This window comes from Vombatus ursinus, unplaced genomic scaffold, assembly GCF_900497805.2.
Source record: "Vombatus ursinus unplaced genomic scaffold, bare-nosed wombat genome assembly UNPS02010394.1, whole genome shotgun sequence".
NCBI classification, from domain to species: Eukaryota; Metazoa; Chordata; class Mammalia; order Diprotodontia; family Vombatidae; genus Vombatus; species Vombatus ursinus.
Genome location: NW_020950172.1, coordinates 5,840,364 through 5,859,077, shown reverse-complemented (window position 1 = coordinate 5,859,077; position 18,714 = coordinate 5,840,364). Strand labels below are relative to the sequence as shown.

The 18,714-nt window shown below is 55.3% G+C and overlaps 1 protein-coding gene across 2 annotated transcripts; it reads left to right on the top strand.

Moving 5' to 3' along the window:
• The first annotated feature begins 1,346 nt into the window (after nucleotides 1–1,346).
• Nucleotides 1,347–6,118, top strand: PIM3 (Pim-3 proto-oncogene, serine/threonine kinase). Of its 2 annotated transcripts, XM_027854359.1 has the most exons (6): nucleotides 1,349–1,472; nucleotides 1,569–1,678; nucleotides 1,979–2,029; nucleotides 2,696–3,059; nucleotides 4,106–4,282; nucleotides 4,618–6,118. In XM_027854359.1, exons 1-6 carry the CDS (start codon nucleotides 1,388–1,390, stop codon nucleotides 4,800–4,802), a joined length of 972 nt encoding a protein of 323 aa, XP_027710160.1. In that variant the 5' UTR covers nucleotides 1,349–1,387; the 3' UTR covers nucleotides 4,803–6,118. The 2 variants fall into 2 exon arrangements, with proteins under 2 accessions (XP_027710159.1, XP_027710160.1); XM_027854358.1 differs by having other exon boundaries at nucleotides 1,347–1,678.
• The last annotated feature ends 12,596 nt before the right edge of the window (nucleotides 6,119–18,714 follow it).

Sequence of the window (18,714 nt, the reverse complement as noted above, 5' to 3'; positions counted from 1 at the left end):
AGGGTCCCCAGTTTCCCGGGGGTCGTGAGGGGTCCGTACCCCTCCTCCCCCTGCGGCAGTCGCGGGAAATTCACTCGAAAAGGGGAGTGTCCTTTCCCGGCGCGCCCAAGGGTGGCGAGGGGGGTGGTGCGCCGAGGAATTCCCGCCCGCGCGCCCGGACCCCCCGCCGCTGGGCCTGCCGGGCCTGCCTGGCCTGGGAGCGCGCTCCCGGCGTCGGGCTCCCCGCGCCCAGCCTGCCCGGCGGCGCGCCGCTCATGCATATGCAAATAGCCCCAGGCTCCCCGGGCTCTGGCAGGGGCTGCCTCCTCACCGCCCGAACAGGGAGAGTTGTTTAAAAAGCCGAGGCTTCCCATTGGCCCTCGCGGCTCCACCCTATGCAAATGAGCGAACCTTCGGCCGGCCGCTCGCCCGGGCTGCGTGTGCACGCTGGAGCGCGCCAGCGCGCGCGCCCTCCTTCGGTCAGACTGCGCAGAGCGAGAGTGTGCCTGCGCGACGCTTACTACAAGAAAGTAGTCCCCGCCTCCCCCACCCCCGCCCCCAACCCGCGCCCCTCGGCGCCCCAGCGGCCGAGCAGCCCCCTCCTCCTCCTCTCCTGCGGCTTTCCTTGAGTTCCCCTCATTGGCGGGGTGGGGGGGAGAGGGAGCCGGAGCGTGAGCCTGTGCGCGCGCGTGCGTGGGGGAGGGCGGTGTTGCTAAATCGAACAGAAAGGAGAGGTGTTTCCCAGGCCCCCCCCACGTGCCCCCGCCTCCTGCGGGCGCGCGGAGGGATACGCGGCTACAGCGCCCCCCCCCCCACACCAAAATATTGGGAGTTAAGAGGCGAGCGCTGTGTGTAAGCGAGCTCAGAGCGGAGCGCGCGGCTCGGACGGAGCGGAGCGGAGGCGAGCGGAGCCAGGCGAGCGGAGCCAGGCGAGCGGAGCCAGGCGAGCCGAGCCGAGCCAGGCGAGCGGACCAGGCGAGCCGAGCCGAGCGAGCCGAGCGTGGGCAGCAGCAGCAGCGGCGGCGGCGGCGGCGGCGGCGCCCCGGCCCCAGCCTCGGACGCCGGCTCGCTCACGATCCGCACCTCGGGGCGGCTGCTCGCTCCCTGCCTCCCGCGGTCCCTCGCTCGCCCGGACGCCGCCGCCACTGCCCCGGACGCCCGTCGCCCCCCGGCCGCCCGGGGGATCAGAGCCCCGGGGCCGCTCCAGCCCGCCCTCCTCCCCTCGGGAGGGTGACGTGCTGCGGGTCCCCGCGGTGGGCTCGTGGCCGCCCGTGGGCAGTCGGCGGGTCTGCCGCCGCCTGGGCTCCGGGCGTGTCCGGCCGAGCCCCGGCGGCCCCCCGCCCCCCGCGCGCTCCGCGCCTCGGCCCCCGGCCGCGCCGCCTCGTGGGCCCCCTGCCCCGGAGACAAGATGCTGCTGTCCAAGTTCGGCTCCCTGGCGCACATCTGCAGCCCCAGCAGCGTGGACCACCTGCCCGTGAAGATCCTGCAGCCCGGTAAGGGCCGGGCCGGGCGGCGCGGGGGGACCCCGCTCCGCGGCGCGGCGCGGCCCCGCACCAACCCCCCCTCCCCACTGTCTCCTCCGCCCGCAGCCAAAGCCGACAAGGAGCCCTTCGAGAAAGTCTACCAGGTGGGCTCCGTGCTGGGAAGCGGGGGCTTCGGCACCGTCTACGCCGGGAGCCGCATCGCCGACGGGCTGCCGGTGAGTCCCCGGGGGGAAGGGGGCCCCGGCCGATCCCCGGCGCGGGCGGCTGTCCGGACGGACACCTCCGTCGCTCAGGCGGGGCGCGGGGCGCGGGGCGTGGGCCGGGGGGAGGGGAGAGCTCCAGGGGCTGCCCCTTCCCCCGGGCTCCGAGCCCCTCCAGCCTCGGAGAAGTCCGGGAAGGGAGCCAGACAGCCCAGAACCCCCTGGTTCGGAGGGAAGCGAGGCTGTCTGGAAATGCCAGACGCCCCTCGCCCCACCCCGCGCGTCTAACCCGGGCTTTCCTTCCTCCCCCGGTAGGTCGCTGTGAAGCATGTGGTTAAGGAGAGAGTCACCGAGTGGGGTACAATTGTAAGTAGACAGACCTACTGGCCAAGCCGGGCCGGGCCGGCGCCGGTGTTTGGGGAAGGGGGGACTAGGGGGGGACCTGCTCCTATCCAGCCCTGGCCTGGGCCCCGCCTCCGCTGCTGCCTCTCCCCTTCCCCCCCCCACCGGGGCGGAGGCTCAGGGTTCCCGCCCCTCTGTTATTGTTTACATGGGGTGGGGGGGGTGGGGTGTGAGAGATATGCCGGAGTTTTGCCCCACCCCCTTTCCTTCCTTCCTCCTCCTCCTGTGCCCAAAACAGGCCCCTTCCCAGGCTGGGGCTTTCCCCCAGATTCTCCCTACGGGGCCCTGGCCGGGGAAGGGGGAGTGTGTGGGGGGGGGTGAAGCTTAGTCACCTTGTTTGTATGTGAGGAGGGGAAGAAGGCTGGGTTAAACCGGGGGTGTGGGGAGGAGGAAGAAGCGGAGGCTGAGAAGGGTGGGCAGTCCCCGGGAGTGTGGGAAGGGCAGAGCATTTCTGTAACACCTACTATGTGCCAAGCACATAGTTGGGTTAAACCACATAGGTGTTAAAACCTCTAAAGGAAGTGGGGTGGGAGCAGGTTGGGGACACCGTGTTGCGGGTGTAGGGTCTGGCTGCCTTTTGGGGTGCGGAGGCCCGGGGCTCATATCCCGGCTTCTGTGCACCCTCTCCAGGCTGGCGTGATGGTGCCCTTGGAGATTGTGCTCCTGAAGAAGGTGGGCTCTGGCTTCCGAGGCGTCATCAAGCTTCTGGACTGGTACGAGCGGCCGGAGGGCTACCTCATTGTCATGGAGCGGCCGGAGCTGGTCAAAGATCTTTTTGACTTCATCACGGAGAAGGGTGCCCTGGAGGAGGAGATGGCCCGCGGCTTCTTCAGCCAGGTCCTGGAGGCCGTGCGCCACTGCTATGCCTGTGGGGTGGTCCACCGGGACATTAAGGACGAGAACCTGCTGGTGGACCTTCGGACGGGGGAGCTCAAGCTCATCGACTTTGGCTCGGGCGCCCTGCTCAAGGACACAGTCTACACAGACTTTGATGGTGAGTTAGCGCTGTGTGTGCCCTTGGCGGTGTTTGGGGGAGGATGCCTCAGCGCCAGCGCCGCCTCTGGGTTTGGGGTGTCTCGCTGCCCCTGCGCTGAGGGGACAGAAGGTCGTGTGGGATTTTCGGTGGGAGGGCGACAGCCCCCAGAGCTAGCTGGCTACCTGGTAGGAGAAGGTGTTTCTTTTGGGGGAGGTCTGCTGATGCAAGAACCCTGATGCTTCCCTCCAATGAGGGAGCCCTGTCGTGGGGGAAAGGGGGGGTAGATTCCTGGCAGGCGGTCCATGTGCGCACGCGTGAGAGGGAGGGAGGGAGCCAGCCAAGGATGCGGGATGCTGCAGAAAGAAAACCCTGCATTGCAGATTGAAACCCCGGGAATGCCGGGGCTGGCTTTTCCCTGCCCCCACCCCAGCCAGCTCCATCCCTGGGGCAGGGGCGGAGGAGGTCCACCCAGAGGGGAGGGGGAGAGGATCCCCCTCTGGCTGGAGGACTAGTCTCCTCCTCCTTCCCCCCCCCCAAAAGAGCCCCGTATCCTCACTTCACATCTGTTTGTTGTGAAACTCGAGTCCCCAGCTCATGTGACCTCCTGCATCACAAATTCCAGGTTGAGTGTGGTTTCCAAGGCACCGGCGGGTGGGCCGAGCCAGTAGCTACTTATTAGGCAAGGCCGGAGCCTGGCTTGGCGGGGGGAGAGGCCCCCTTTCTCCTCCTCCACTGGGCTCCTTGCCCTGGTAAATGAGATTTGTCTGAAAAACCAAAACAAACCAAGCCCTGCGGGGTCCAAACGGGTTTGGGCTTTTTCCGGAGGATCGTCTTTCACTCCTCCTCCTCCTCCTCTTCCTCGGGTCTTTTGTGTCTAATTTTGGTCCCGGGCAGGCGCTGCCGCAGACGCCACGCGGTGCCACGGCCTCGGTGAGCAGTCAGCTGACGGCTCTCCACTGGCCTTGTAACATAATAGTCCCGGCCTCTCTCAGGGCGGAGGCGGGGGACAGACACAGACGGGGGCGGCCTGTGACCCGGGGCTTCTGTCTTTGTGTTCCCTCCAGGCACCAGAGTGTACAGCCCTCCGGAGTGGATTCGGTACCACCGCTACCACGGCAGGTCGGCAACCGTGTGGTCCCTGGGGGTTCTCCTCTACGACATGGTCTGCGGGGATATCCCCTTTGAGCAAGACGAAGAGATCCTTCGGGGCCGGCTGTACTTCAGGAGGAGGATTTCCACTGGTGAGTGGCGATGGGGAGGCCAGGGACGGGGGACCTACGTTTGTCTGCGAGGGAGGCAGGGTCAGGTTGTCTCTGCTTGGCCTGAGAGGTCAGAGCCGGGCACAGTGGGTGGACGTCAGAGAGGCCGTGGGAATGGGAGGGGACGGCGGGGGGGGGGGGGGGGGGGGGGGGGGGACTGCTGGGGGGGGGGCGCGTGAGCTCCCCATGGACCCTGGAGCACTTCGGGGGCGTTTTCGGGTGTGCCTGCCCAGGGCAGCCTTTTATAGAAAGGAGGGAGGCTGGCTGTGAGGGGCGTGTCCCCGGGGGGCTGACCTTGCCTTCCTTCCCCCTCTCAGAGTGCCAGCAGCTCATCAAATGGTGTCTGTCCCTGCGGCCGTCGGATCGGCCCACCCTGGACCAGATCTTCGACCACCCCTGGATGCTTCGCTCGGACGTGGGGAAGTCCGAGGACTGTGACTTACGGCTGCGCACCATCGACACGGACGTGTCCAGCACGAGCTCCAGCAACGAGAGCCTTTGAGAGAGGGAGCCGCAGCGCCCGCCGCCACGCGCTCTCTGATCCAGGGCACAGGGCACGCTGACCGGGCAGGGCTAGGAAACCCCTCCTCCTCCAGTAGTCAAGGCCCCGGCTGAGGGGCTCAGGGCCCCTGCTGATGGCCGGCCGCGGGTGGGCGGGCGGGCGCCGGGCCCATCCACCCCGCCTCTCCTCCGGGAGCAGCGAGCACGCGACCTCTAGAATCCCACGTTCAACTTCTTGGCTCTCATAGAGCTGGGACGGATTCCCTTGCTTCTGAGTGCCTTTCTGATAGCTGCTTTAGTGGGGGTGGGGAGGGGGGTCCTGAGCTGCGTCTACCCAAAGAATCAGTTCAGTCGAGGGCCCTGCCTCCTCACCTCCTGGGGCCTGGCACCCTCGCCCTGTGACTGACCCCCAGGGAGGGTACTGGCCACACACCCATCCCTCGATTCTCTGCTGCTCCCCCACCTTTCTGGCGGTCTGCACTGAGGCCAGACTGGGCTAGCCGCTTGGTTTCGGAAATCAGGAATGTCCACCCCTGTTTCCTTCGGATCATCTCACCTCTGGGCACAACGCCCCCTGCCTGACCCTCCCGCCCGTTGTTCCTTCCTCCCTTCATTCATTCATTGGTCTTCTGCCTAAGCCCCGCCTTCTCCACTGTCCCTGCCCTTCTGGCCACCTTCTAGTCTTAAGTGTGGATGGGCCTGTTCGAGAGGATGCACAGATCAATGCAACTAGCCAGGCCTGACCCGGCCCCCGCCCCCGCCCCCGCCCCTGTCCGCGTATTTATGTCCGGAGTCCCCCTCGTGTATGATAGCGACCATTTTTTATTTATTGTATGACCATTGAGGACAGCGGCCCGGCCTTGGTGGCCGGGCCTATTTATTGGGCTTAATTTATTGTTGAGAGTTGATTCTGCGCCGAGCTGGCCCCCCCCTCGTGGCAGTGGCTCGACTGACCCTGAATTCTCGCATTCCTGTCCACTGTATGTTTTCTTTCTGACTCCCTGTACTTGTTGGAAGATGGAGAATTATTGTACAAAGCCTAATTTAAGGGGAATAGAATGTCTTTTTTTTAAGTGGGGCAGGCGGCGGGCCCTTTGGCCCCGCCGCCGGGGCTTTTGTTGGCCCTTGCAGGGAGGGGGGGGAGGGTGGCAGTCAGCAGCCCCTTTAATTTATTTTACTCGCTGTGTTTGTGCCCAGGTCACCCTGAGTGTGGCCTGGCTTTTGGGGTTCGGTCCTTCACTTGAACAGTGTGAAATGTATGGAGATCATATTTTTTTATACAGGTTATTTCAATTAAATTTTTTTTTTTTTTTTGTATATAACAAGTGCCTCTGGGATTCTTAGTGTGCCGTTCTGGCTCTAACCCTTAAGCCCTGACAAATGGGCTTCCCCTCTGCGCCTCTGTTTCTTCATCTGTGAAATGGGAATACTAGTGGTCCGACCCACTTGATAACCGCCAGGAGAGCAGAACTTCTCAAACCCTCCAGTGCTGTCTAGCTTTGGAAGCTAGGATTAGGTCTCCAGGTTTGGGGGAGCAAGAGAAGTCAGGGCAGAAGGCCAGAGAGCCGTAAACTGTCCAGACCCCTCTCTCCTCCCCTGGGGCTGACCAGGGGCTGGACAGTGGTCTCAGTGACCTGAGCCCTCCTGCCTCTCACTTTTGACTTTTCACCTGTACTATGAGAGGGGCAGGTGTGTAGCATGTCCGTGATCTGGTTAAGGAAGGAGTTGGGACCCCCCCACCCAAAGCGGGCTATGGGGGGAGGGTTAACAAATCACAGGTGTTATGCCTGGGACAGGAAAGGTGAGGTGAGGAGAGGTCTCCTGTTCGTGACCTAGGTGGGGAAGGTATTGAGACCCCCCATTCCCCCCCACCCAGAGTGGGCTGGGGGACCGGGCGAGGGGGAGGTGAGGGACCTTGCCTGTCAGTGGCAGGCATAGGGGCTGGAGTCTTGAGGTATCCTAGACCCCAGGCTGTAGGACTGAGGTCCATGCTCCTACAGGATGATTCCAGCCCACTTGTAGCCAAGCCCTCCTTTTTCTTCCTCCCTGCCATCATCATTTCCACCTGACTTCATCCCCCAGACTAGGTGTCTCTCCTTTTCTCCACAGGCCTCCATCCTGGCCTCTTTCCCAAATTCCCACCAGCTGACTTACATCTCCTCTGCTTCCTTAGTGACCCTAGCTAATGTCCCTCCCTGCCGTGTGATGCCCTGCTACTCTGGAACCTCCTCTGTCCTCCCAGCCTGGGAACCCTTGGGCCTGGGGCTGCTCCTGTCCCCCCAGCCTGGGAGCTCCCTGAAGGGGTTCAGGGCTGTTCCCTTCTCCATCCCCAAGACGCCCAGGGAGAGTGGTCAGGGCAGGAGGGAGCATTTCCTAGAATTTGAAGGAGGCCAGCCCGAGTCCTACCTGATAAGGAATCCTAGTGGTGGTGGGTGTGTGGGCCACCATCTCAGCAGCAGTGGGTGACTGCCCACCTGGCCTGGCCCAGCATCTGGCCTGCCGATGCCTCCCTCAGCAGGGATGTGGGGGCTGAGTGACCTCTGTTGGTGAGATGAGAGAGTGGAGAGAGGGAGAGGGGGACTCTGGACCAGAGGGGAGCGAGAACCAGGGGGTGATGGCAAGATCAATCGCCCCCCATCCCATCCAGGGGGTAGGAGGTGCCCTACCCAGAGCAGCAGGGCGCGTGGCCTGAGGGCCATCTCCACTCTCAGGGTGCTGTGGGGTTTGAGGAAGCTGCTCAGTTCTCAGGCCTATTGGGGAAGGGTGTGAGGCTAACCCCAAGCCCAGGGGAACCCCTGTTCTCTGGTGACAAGGGGCATCAGCCAATCACCCAACCTCACCCATGCAGGGTCAGAGCATCAAAGATTAGCGATAAAACGATCCCCCTCAAGTGGCAGACACAAGGGGAATGTTTAACCCACTTGGGAGAGAGAACTAACCGTTTTTGAAAATGCAGATATTTCCACTAGTGCCGAGGTGGACCTTCTCTTCCAAGCTCATTCATTCAGCAAACATTCTCTAAAGTGCCCACTGTGCACCCTGCCTTGTGCTCAGCTGACCAGGGAGGATGCCCTAATCCTAACCCTCATGCCATTCACAGACTAGGGGAGGTATGAGATGCTCACAGAGGGAGGAGGGGGCTTTGGGGTTGAGGTTCACCAAGTACTTTCTTTACATGTCTGGGGGAGAGGGCATTCAGATATTTTATCCCCATTTTAAGGATGGGGAAATCGAGGCCCAGGTGAAATGGCTTGTGGGGAGGTCACTGAGCTAGTAGGTAGGGTCAGGCTGGGGGCCCAGAACCCCTGGCTCCAAATCAGGCTAGGAAAGAGACTAGGATGGAGGCCAGTGGAGAAAAGGGGAGACACCCTGGGACTCAGCTAGTCTGGGGGATGAAGGCAGGTGGAAATGATGATGGGAGGGAGGAAGAGAAAGGAGGGCCTAGTCGCCCAGCGGGGCATCAGAGAGGCTCAGCCCTGAGGGCTGGGGCTGGAAAGCAGCCTGTTGGAGGAAGGAGAGATGGGATGTGGGGCAGGGCTAGAGGGGCAGTCAGACAGAGGCTGAGGACAAAGGGGCCCAAGACCATGGAGTGTAGGGCAGCTGGGCCTTGTGGCCTGGGGTGGAGGCTTCATCATCCTGGTGAAAAGTGAGCTCCTGAGGGCGGGGCCTGGGGTGCTCCTCCTCTGACCCGCCCCCCAGACTGGCAGCCCCCTGAGGGCAGGACCCAGGTTCCCATCTTTCTCTGGGGCAGAGGAGGAGCTGCTCCTTTTCCGGCTTTCTCTGAGAAGAGGGCCAGGGAGGATTCCGTGACCTGATCTGGCAATCCCCCACTGTCCTGGGGCCAGGGGCTCTGAGTCAGCCTTGTGCTGGGCACCCCCCAGAACCTGGAGAAAAACACCAGTCTGTCCTTGCCCTGGCATTGCGTCAGAGCTGCCCGAGGCCCCGCCACCCCGCAGGGCCCTACCCAGCTGGCCATGGAGCGGGTGTTTGTGACTAGCGGCAGGGGAGACGCCCGCTGGGCTCCAGCCCCGCTCCTGCCCCAGGCCCCTGACCCCCCAGGGCTCCCAGCAGGCGTCTGGGGCAGTTTGGAGCCCAATTAGGAGAGACGAGTGATGGAGACACACGGAAAGCCAGGCAGGCAGGCCTGTTCTCCCTGCCAGGAGAGCCTTCCAACAGGACACTGCCCCGAACAGGCCCAGAGCCCGGCACATCGCAGGGAGGGGTCCCCGGGACAGCCAGGAGCTCACCACATCCTTCAGGGTGATTCCTCCCAAGTCCACAAACTCTGGGTTCGGAAAAGTGGCAGAGTCCTGGGCTTCTTCTGGGGTTGGGGGGGGGAGTACCCTTCCCCCGCTCTCCACCTCCCCCTCCCGACGAAGGGATACAGATCCAGAGCCATGTAGTCCAGTCTCCTCATTTTTCAGAGAAAGAAACTGAGGCTTAGAGAGGTCCAGGGGCTTGCCTTGTACAGGGAGCGTCAAGAAGGCCAGCTCAACAGGCACCCAGAGTGCAAGAGCAGGAAGCCAGAGGGAATCAGTCTAGAAGGACAGGACAGAGCTGGACAGGGAAGGGCCTTGAATGCCACAGGACTTTGATGCCAGAGGCAATGGGGAGCAAGGAAACATCAGCCCTCGGAGCGGAGGAGGAAGGGTGCTCAGCCTCCGGGAGCTGCCGCAAAGGAGGCTGAGGGTCCCTGGCCTCTCGGGGCACTGCGGCCGAGGCAGCCGGGCTCCTGGAAGGCGGTGCTGGAGCCAGGAGGGTCTTCACTCCCTTCGTTTTACCTGTGAGATACAAGGGGGGGCGTGGTCTGTGTGAGGAATGAACGCTCTCCCAAAGGCATGGGGAGATGCCATCTCTGGGGCAGGGCCCCTACTGTGGCCCGTCCTTTACACTGTCTCCTCTATCAGAAAGTAAGGTCCTGGAGGGGGGCCCTTCCCTTCCCACCTGCTCTGTGCTTAGAACGCTTGTGGATTGCTGGTTGGTTGGTTGAATAAGCCTGGCTGCGCAACGGAAGTGTGGAGCACAGCTCCACGACCTGGCAGTGCAAAGACTGAAAAAACAAACCGTCCCTCCCTTCAAGGTGCTTCCATTCTATTGAGGGGAAGATAGGCTGCTTAGAAAAGCAGGCACAAAAGCGGGTCATTTCTTAGGCAAAGGATGGTGCAACTGAGTGGGGATCTGGGACAGCGCTTGGTCGGTGGTGTTGGAACTGAGGCTCGAAACAAAATAGGCATAGGTCCCAGGCCCGGGCCACAGCCCGGGCAAAGGCGCCTGAGCTGGAAAATTAGTGACTTGTAAGGAAAGCTGCAAGTGGACCATGGAGATGGTGTCAGCGGGCTCCTGCCGGGAGTGAACCTACAAGAAAGGAACTGTTGAATGTGGGAGTAAGGGAGAGGGAGGAGGTAAGGCTGACCGGGGCTGGTGAGCCTGGAGGCTGTGAGGGGTGCAGCCTTGAGTGTGGAGGAGGGAAATCTAAGAAGCTGTGGTGGTTTTGAGATGCCTCCGGGACATCTGGGTGGAGAGGCCCAGCAGGTGACTGGAGATGAGGGACCGGCGCTAGGGAGAGCTGAGGGCAGATCCCTGGTCTGAGGGAGGGCGTGACAGAAGAGAAGACGGGTGCCGGACTTCCCTTTGGCAGCCAGTTATCTACCAAAAAGAGCGGAGGGGGAGAATTACTGGAAATGACTCGTAGGGTGTTAATTACCAGGATAAGGAGGAAAATGGCAAGAGCATCTACCTGAGGGTCGAAAAGGGGAGATGGAGAACGGGGTCTCCAAACGGCTGTCCAGGGACTTTGACTCGCCTGGCGAATTTCTCCAAAGTATTACGAAGGGGGTGGCCAGAAGGAAGCCGTGATTCCAAAGAGCCAGCGTGCGTGTGCATGTGTCTCTGTGTGTGTCTGTGTGTGTGTGTACCCCTGCTGTCCTCTGCTCTGTTCGAAACGTGCCAATCCTCCCGTCCTCTGCTCTGCTCAGACTCTGTCTGCCTCATCTAGTTCAGTTCTGGTCTTCCCATCTGAAAGCGGACAGCGGAGGGCAGCCAGGGCGGCCCAGGGCTTTGAGATCATTCTCGACCAGGAGCTTTTCTGAAGGAGCCAGGGACTTAGCCTGCAGAAGAGCTGGTCAGGGACACAGCCACGTGCTGTCAGGAAGAGGAGAAATGAGACTGGTTCTTTTTGGCCCCAAAGGGAGGCCCCCAGGAGCCACGGGGCAGAGGGAGGGGGCCGGAGACTGCTCCCTTCCAGCTCTGTCAGTGTAAATACATCAGACAAAGAAAAAGGAAATTTCACCCCCCGAAACTAGAAAGCCCCTGGAAGGCCTGACTGTTGAAGCCTCCAACCACACACAGTGAACTTTTCTCCTAGCCTGTGACCGTCCGTGTCCTTTGATGTCCAAAGTGGCCGGGGCTGGGGAGTCCCTGTGTGTGGTTCAGAGCCGTCAGGGCCCTGAGGTGGAGGAGCCCAAATGAGAAATTCAGTCCCTAGTTCACCAAGGTCTTACTGTGTGACATGGAGTGAGTCACCCACCCTCTCTGTGCTCCAAATTCCCCTTTTGTGAAAGGGCAGAACCAGGCAGCCTCATTGGAATTTTGTGACATTTAACTCAAGAGGGCAGAACTAGGAGAAATGGGTGCAGGCAGAGTAGGGGTGGGTAATGATGTGGAGAGGCTGAGCCGGGCCGGAGACAAGGAAAAACTTCCCTGCGATTAGAGCCCTCCTCAAGTGCAGCAGGCTGCCTAGATAGGTAGTGAGTTCTCCATCACTGGAAAGACTCGGGCTGAAACTGAGAGGTCTCTTGTCATGAATCCTATAGAAGGGATCCCTGCTCAGGTCCGGGCTGGGAGCGATGACCCTGAAATGAGTCGAGGATTCTGTGAACTCCCAGGAAATCTCTCCCGGCTGGGGAGTTCTAGCCCCTTCTCTGGCCTGACGCCCTTCGGCCTCGGAGGAGTCATGAGACCCCTGGAGTGGCGGGCAGAGCCGAAGGCCCAGCTCCGAATCCGCAGGCCGATGCTGGCGGCATGACCAAGTCTCTCCCTCCTCCTGAGCCGTTGCTCCATTGGCTGGGAAGCCTCAGTCATAAACCTTGCCTGACTTCCCTGCTGTTGGGAAAGTCTCGGGAAGCCACTGATAATTCCAACCAAAGGGAGCCTGGCAAGCTTCCTGGAGGAGAGGGCATGGCATTGGGTTTTAAAGGTGGGCAAGGGTGGAATCTTGCGGAGGAACTGGGGCCAGAGCCTGCCGAGGGCATAGGGGGAGTGTGACCATAGGCAGGGAGATGGGGGAGAGGAGAAGCCCAGTGAGGGGCTCCTGGAGGAAGGTCAGGGGGCTGGAAGGGCATGAACCCAAGGTAGCGAGAGTCCTGAAAGGGCCCTTCCCCCAGTTCATGCCCAGCCAAGAAAAAGAGAGAGCCTGCGAGGGAGGAGCAGGGGATGGGGGGTGGGCCCCAGATCCAGGGGAAGAGGAGGGAAGGGAAGAAGGAGAGAAAGTGATAGGGCTCCTCCAGAGGGGTCCAGGATCAGAGCAAGGGATGCTGGGGAAGAAACCTGCCTGGCTTCCTTCTCTCCTGGCTGGCCTCATCTGCCACCATCTTGGACTGCCTCAGCTTACCCTGATCTCTCCCTTCTCCAGCTCCTCCAGGCCTTAGAGGCAGATGCACAGTTCAGGTTTCTGGTGGACCCCATCCTATCCAACTCTCTGACTGTTCCTTAAGTGTATCCCAAGTCTTCTCTAGACTGGCAGCCCCCTGAGGGCAGGGCTGCCTGGGGCTGCTTCTCATCTATCTCCCCAGTACAATCAAGGAACTCTGGGGTCTGACCCAAAGAGCTTGGGGTGAGCTGGAGCAGCCAGGGTGGGCTTTCTGAAGTGACGGTGCAGCTGAAGGATTGGGCAGAGAAGGGAGCAGAGTGTGAGAACAAGGCCCCGAGTCACCTTGAACAAGTCACCCCCTCGCCAGGCCCATCAAATGAGAGGGTTGTACCTGATGACCTCTGGAGTCCCTTCCAGCCCCTGCACTGGGCTCCCATGACCTAAGACCTGCCCCTCGCCCAACCTTGGCCTTAAGTAATGGGTCCAGTCTTTGCTGCACAGGGATCTCCCCTTGCCCTAAACACAGCTTCCAAGAAATCACCCTGTGGGGTCCTTAGCCTTCCTGGTCAGCCACAAGCCTTGGCTTCTGTCTTCTGCACCTATTTTATTAAACTGTAAGCTGGTCCAAGAGTTACCTCTGCATCCACATCCCCCCTTTTTTAAAGAACAATAACTTATTGAGAGAGTGCAACCTTCCTCGGTTCCACACAGGGTGCCCTGCCCCGTCCTCCTAGTCCTGTCCTTCAGGTCCAATTCCAGTTGCTTTTGATGTTTGTAGATCTTCTGGGTCCTCCCCAAGGAAGACGGATGGGGCATGGGAGATGGGCCCCGTCGATCTGCTATACCTTTCTTCCTTGAACTTGGTGAAAAGAACGGCTTCAGGCTTCTCATAGACTTGTTTCCCTTGGACAACTTTCTCAAGATCCTTTCATCCATAACTCTCCTCCAAGATTTTTCTCTGCTCGGGTGATGCCAGCCGAAGGACTTCCCCATTTGTTGTCTTGGATTTCTGTGCCAATCTTACTAGCCATACTGTGGTCACCAGAGAGGTCAGGGTGATAATAATAGTCACAATAATCATCCCGAGTTTGAAAAAATTCTTCCATCTCCAAAAGGATGTTCTTTCACCCGTCTATGCCTGCCAAGACCATAGCGTACGGTTAGCAGAAGGAGTGGGAAGCCATGTTGTATTTATCTGGCCATGGTCTTACACCTCTGCTCCGTGAATCAGGTGAGATCAGTTTGGCCCTGGGATGTTGGGATAAGATCAGGGTTTGGCCAGTCTGGGTCTTGTCTGTTGATACTTCAGCAGGCAGTAGACAATATGGCGTCATTGATGGCATCCAAGCCAAAGCTGGGCTTTTATATCAGAAAGGCGGTCCCCAGTGTCCATGATGTCATCTGTCACTAGGAAGAAAGCTGGGCTCAGCTTCACACACCAGCCCCCCACCACTGCTCTCTGGGGACCGTAAGTGTCTTTTTCCCACTCATCAGAATTGTTTGTCAGTTTCTCATATTTGTCTTCAGAATTATTTCTGAGTGTCCCCATCCCTCTATGGCTGACGTTAGTCCACTCGGTTCTCCCTGGCCCTCCTATGCCAGGCAGCTACGTGATGGCTTGGAAGTCAAGAAAACCTGAGTTCACAGCTGGCCTCAGACATGACCCTGGGCAAGTCCCTTCACCGCTGCCTGCCTCACTTTCCTCATCTGTAAAATGGGGGTAATAATAGCACTTACCTTCCAGGGTTGTTGTGAGGATCAAATGAGATAACACTTGGAAAGCATTTAGCACAGTGCCTGGCACATAGTAGGAGCTTAATAAAGTTGTGTTTCCTTAGTGTACTGAGTGCTCCCATTCTGATCCTGTGAAGTGGGTCAGATTATTCCTAGCTTTCCTCACTAACTATATTTGGAATGCTAAGATGGAGTGGCCCTTTCCTCACAACTTCCCCATGATTTCTGCCTCAGCAAGTGGATCCAACAATCCAGAACATGGCAAGAGGTTGTGGCATCCATTTGCGTGGGGCTAGATCCCCATACAAGATGGAGGTTGGGGTGTGGCAGCAGGGAGTGTGTGGAGGTGGGGAAGAGACCGTCTTCCCAGATGCCAGCCACAAGGATGAGTCATGCTCTTACCCCACAATCATCCATGGCTCCTCATTTCCTACAGGACCCTTAGCCTGGCATTTAAGCCCCTTCATAGCTGGGCCCCACCCTTCCTTTCTGGCCTTCTCTACCCCTACTCTGATCTCTATAACCTCAGTTCTGCTCTGGCTGGCCCACATCTAGAATCTTGGGGTCACCTCTAGCCAACACGATCTTCCTGCCCCCACAATGGGTCTTGTACGTTCCTTCCTCTGCTCACGACAGTCACCTGCCAGGAATGAGCAGGGTGAGGACTACAGGCCAGGAAAGTTAGGCCCAGAAGAATGGGGTGTCTGGGCACCCAGGGCTAGGGGGTTGGTGGAGGGGTCCTGGGGCCTTCAGAGGGTAAGCATCCTTGTCATTTGGGGGCTGGCGGGGCAGGTGACACAGCCAAGCATCCAGGACCCATGGCCTTTCAGGACACCGGCAGCTGAGTTCCGTGAGTCAGTTATACCCAGGCCAGGGCCCGCTGGGCACTCTGGTCTTCCTGACATCAGCACCGTCCTTCTGGGGACTCAACTCGATGGCCACGTCTGCCCACGACATGTCATCAATGTGACTCAAGGGAGAATCAGAAATGGCTGTTTCCAATGGGGTGAATATTTACTATTATCTGCCTAACAACTTCCTAATTAAAGGGCTGTCATTAAGGAGAGGAGATGCAGATGGGCCAGTCACATCTGTCATGCAGGAAAGATGAAGAGGGGGAGGGAAACTCTGGGAGATAAGGATGACTCTGGAGATAAGGTGAGGGGGCTGTAGCTGACCCCGATACACTGTGTGGGGGAATAGCAAAGACCTTGGAATCCTGACCCCGCTCTATACTAATCACGTGACCTTGGGAAATCTCACTTTCTTGTCCACATTTGTAAAAACAAATTTCCACTGTCATTCTCACAAGACAGTAAATGTATGAAGCTTTCCATGTAAGTCCTACTGAGACCCAGCCTGGTATCTGACACTCTGGGGCCATTTTTATGCCAAACCACTGGGTACATCACCCACGTCCCCTCTCCCTTCCACGGCTAGCACTGGGGACAGTGATCATATCAATACCACCAGTCCTAGAAAGGGCACATCAATCAATGCCCTGTGGTTCCCCATCCCTGTGCCTTCCAAGTCCAAAGCACTCCTCCCCACGTGTGTTGTCTTCTCTAACTAGAACGTAAGCCCACTGAGGGCCGGGCCTGTCTTTCTCTTTGCATTTTTATCCCTGGTGCTACACAGTGGCTGGTACTTGCAAGTGCTCAATAAATGCTTTTCCATTCATTTGTGTTGACTGTAAGCTCACTGAAAGGAGGAACTGGGTTTTATTGTTGTCGTCATTTCACTTTGTATCCCTAGAATCTCACAAAGAGTCAGGGGCTCATAAGTATTTATATGTTGAGTTTAAAGAGAGAAACACAAAGCATGACAGAAATGTGAGCAAGCCTTACTAATAATGATAGACTCAAAAATTACATTCAGTGATGGACAATGCAAAGAGAGATTAAAAACTAAATGGAAATTAAATAATCTAATCCTAAAAAAACAAATGGATCGAAGACCAAATCATAAAAATAATTGATAATTTCATTAAAGAAAATGACAACAATGAGACAACATACCAAAATTTATGGAATGCAGCCAAAGCAGTACTTAGGGGAAAATGTACATTTCTAATTGCTTACATCAATAAAATAGAGAAAAAGCAGATCAATGAATCAGGCATGCAACAAAAAAAATCATAAAAAGAATAAATTAAAAATCCCCAATTAAACACCAAGTTGGAGATCCTGAAAATCAAGGGAGAGATTAATAAAATTGAAAGTAGCAAACTATTGAACTAATAAATAAAACTAGAAGCTGGTTTTATGGGGAAAAGCAATAGAATAAACCATTGGTTAATTTGATTAAAAAAAGGAAAGAAGAAAACCAAATTACTAGTATCAAAAATGAAATGGGTGAATTCGCCACCAATGAAGAGGAAATTAAGACAACTGTTAGGAGCTATTTTGCCCAATTATATGAAAATAAATTTGACAATCTAAACAAAATGGATGAATATCTATAAAAATATAAATTACCCAAATTAACAGAAGAGGAAATAAAATACTTAAATAACCCAATCTTAAAAAAAGAAATTGAACAAGCCATCAATGAACTTCCTAAGAAAAAGTCCCCAGGACCAGTTGGATTCACAAGCAAATTCTACCAAACATTTAAAGAACAATTAATCCTAATATTATGTAAACCGTTTGAAAAAATAGGCAAAGAAGGAGTCCTACCAAATTCTTGTTACGACACAAATTTGGTGCTGATACCCAAACCAGGAAGAGCCAAAACAGAGAAAGAAAATTATAGACCAATTTCCCTAATGAATATTGATGCAAAAACTTTAAGTGAAATACTAGAAAAGAGATTAGAGCAATATATCATAAGGATCATACACTACTACCAGGAGGGATTTGTACCAGGAATGCAGGGCTGATTCAAGGTTAAGAAAACTATCGGCATAATTGACCATATCAATAACAAAGCCAACAGATGATCATCTCAATAGATACAGAAAAAACCTTTGACAAAATACAGAACCCATTCTTATTAAAAACACTAGAGAGCATAGAAATAAATGGAGTTTACCTTTAAGTGATAAGTAATATTTATCTAAAACCATCAGCAAGAATTACCTATAATGGGATAAGCTAGAAGACTTCCCAATAAAATCAAGGGTGAAGCAAGCATGTTTATTATCACCTCTGTTATTTAATGTTATACTTGAAATGTTAGCTATAACAGTAAGAGAAGAAAAAATTGAAGGAATTGCACTAGGCAACGCGGAAACAAAACTATCACTCTTTCCATATGATATGATGTTATACTTAGAAAATCCTAGAGGATCAACTAAAAAACTACTTGAAATTATTAACAACTTTAGCAAAGTGATAGGATACAAATAAACCCACATAAATCATCAGCATTTCTATATATTACCAACAAAGTCCACCAGCAAGAGATGGAAAGAGAAATTCCATTTAAAATAACTATAGACAATATAAAATACTGAGGTTAAGAATATACAATATAAAGAATATACAATATAAAATACCTGCCAAGACAAATGTAGGAGCAATATGAACACACCTGTAAAACACTTTTCACACAAATAAAGTCAAATCTAAGCAATTGGAAAACTATTAATTGCTCATGGGTAGGCTGAGCCAATATAATAAAAATGACAATTCTACCTAAATCCATTTATTCAGCGCCACACCAACCAAACTATCAAAAAATTATTTTATAGAGGTAGAAAAAAATCATAACAAAATTCATCTGGAAGAACAAAAGCTCAAGGATATCAAGGGAATCAATGAAAAAAAAATGTGAAGGAAGGTGGCCTAGCCATCCCGGATCTCGAACTGTATTACAAAGCAGCAATCATCAAAACAATCTGGCGCTGGCTAAGAAATGGAGCGGTGGGTCAGTGGAATAGATTAGGCACAAATTACATTATAGTAAATAATCATCGTAATCCAGTATATGATAAACCCAAAGATCCAAGCTTTTGGAACAAAAACTTATTATTTGACAAAAACTGCTAGGAAAACTGGAGAACAGTATAGAAGAAACTAGGTATAGACCAACATCTCACACCGTAAACCAAGATAAGGTCAAAATGGGTATGATTTACACATAAAGGGTGATACCATAAGCAAATTAAGAGAGCATGGAATAGTTTATTTGTCATATTTATGGAGAAGGGAAGGATTCAGGACTGAAGATGATATAGAAAGCAGTACAAAATGTAAAATGGATAATTTTGATTATATAAAATTAAAAAGTTTTTGCACAAATAAAAGCAATGCAACCAAAATTATAAGGAAAGAAGTAAACTGGGAGAAAACAAATTTTTTTGCAACCAGTGTCTCTGATAAAGCCCTCGTTGCTCAAATATGTATAGAAAACTGAGTCACATTCATAAAAATGCAAGTCATTCCTCAATTGATAAATGGTGAAAGGATATGAACAGGCAATTTTCAGGAAAAAAAATCAAAGCTATCTATAGTCATATGAAAAAATGCTCTAAATCACTACTGATCAGAGAAATGCAAATTAAAACAACTCTAAGGTACCACCTCACATCTATCAGACTGGCTAATATGACAAAACAGGAAAATGACAAATGTTGGAGGAGATGTAG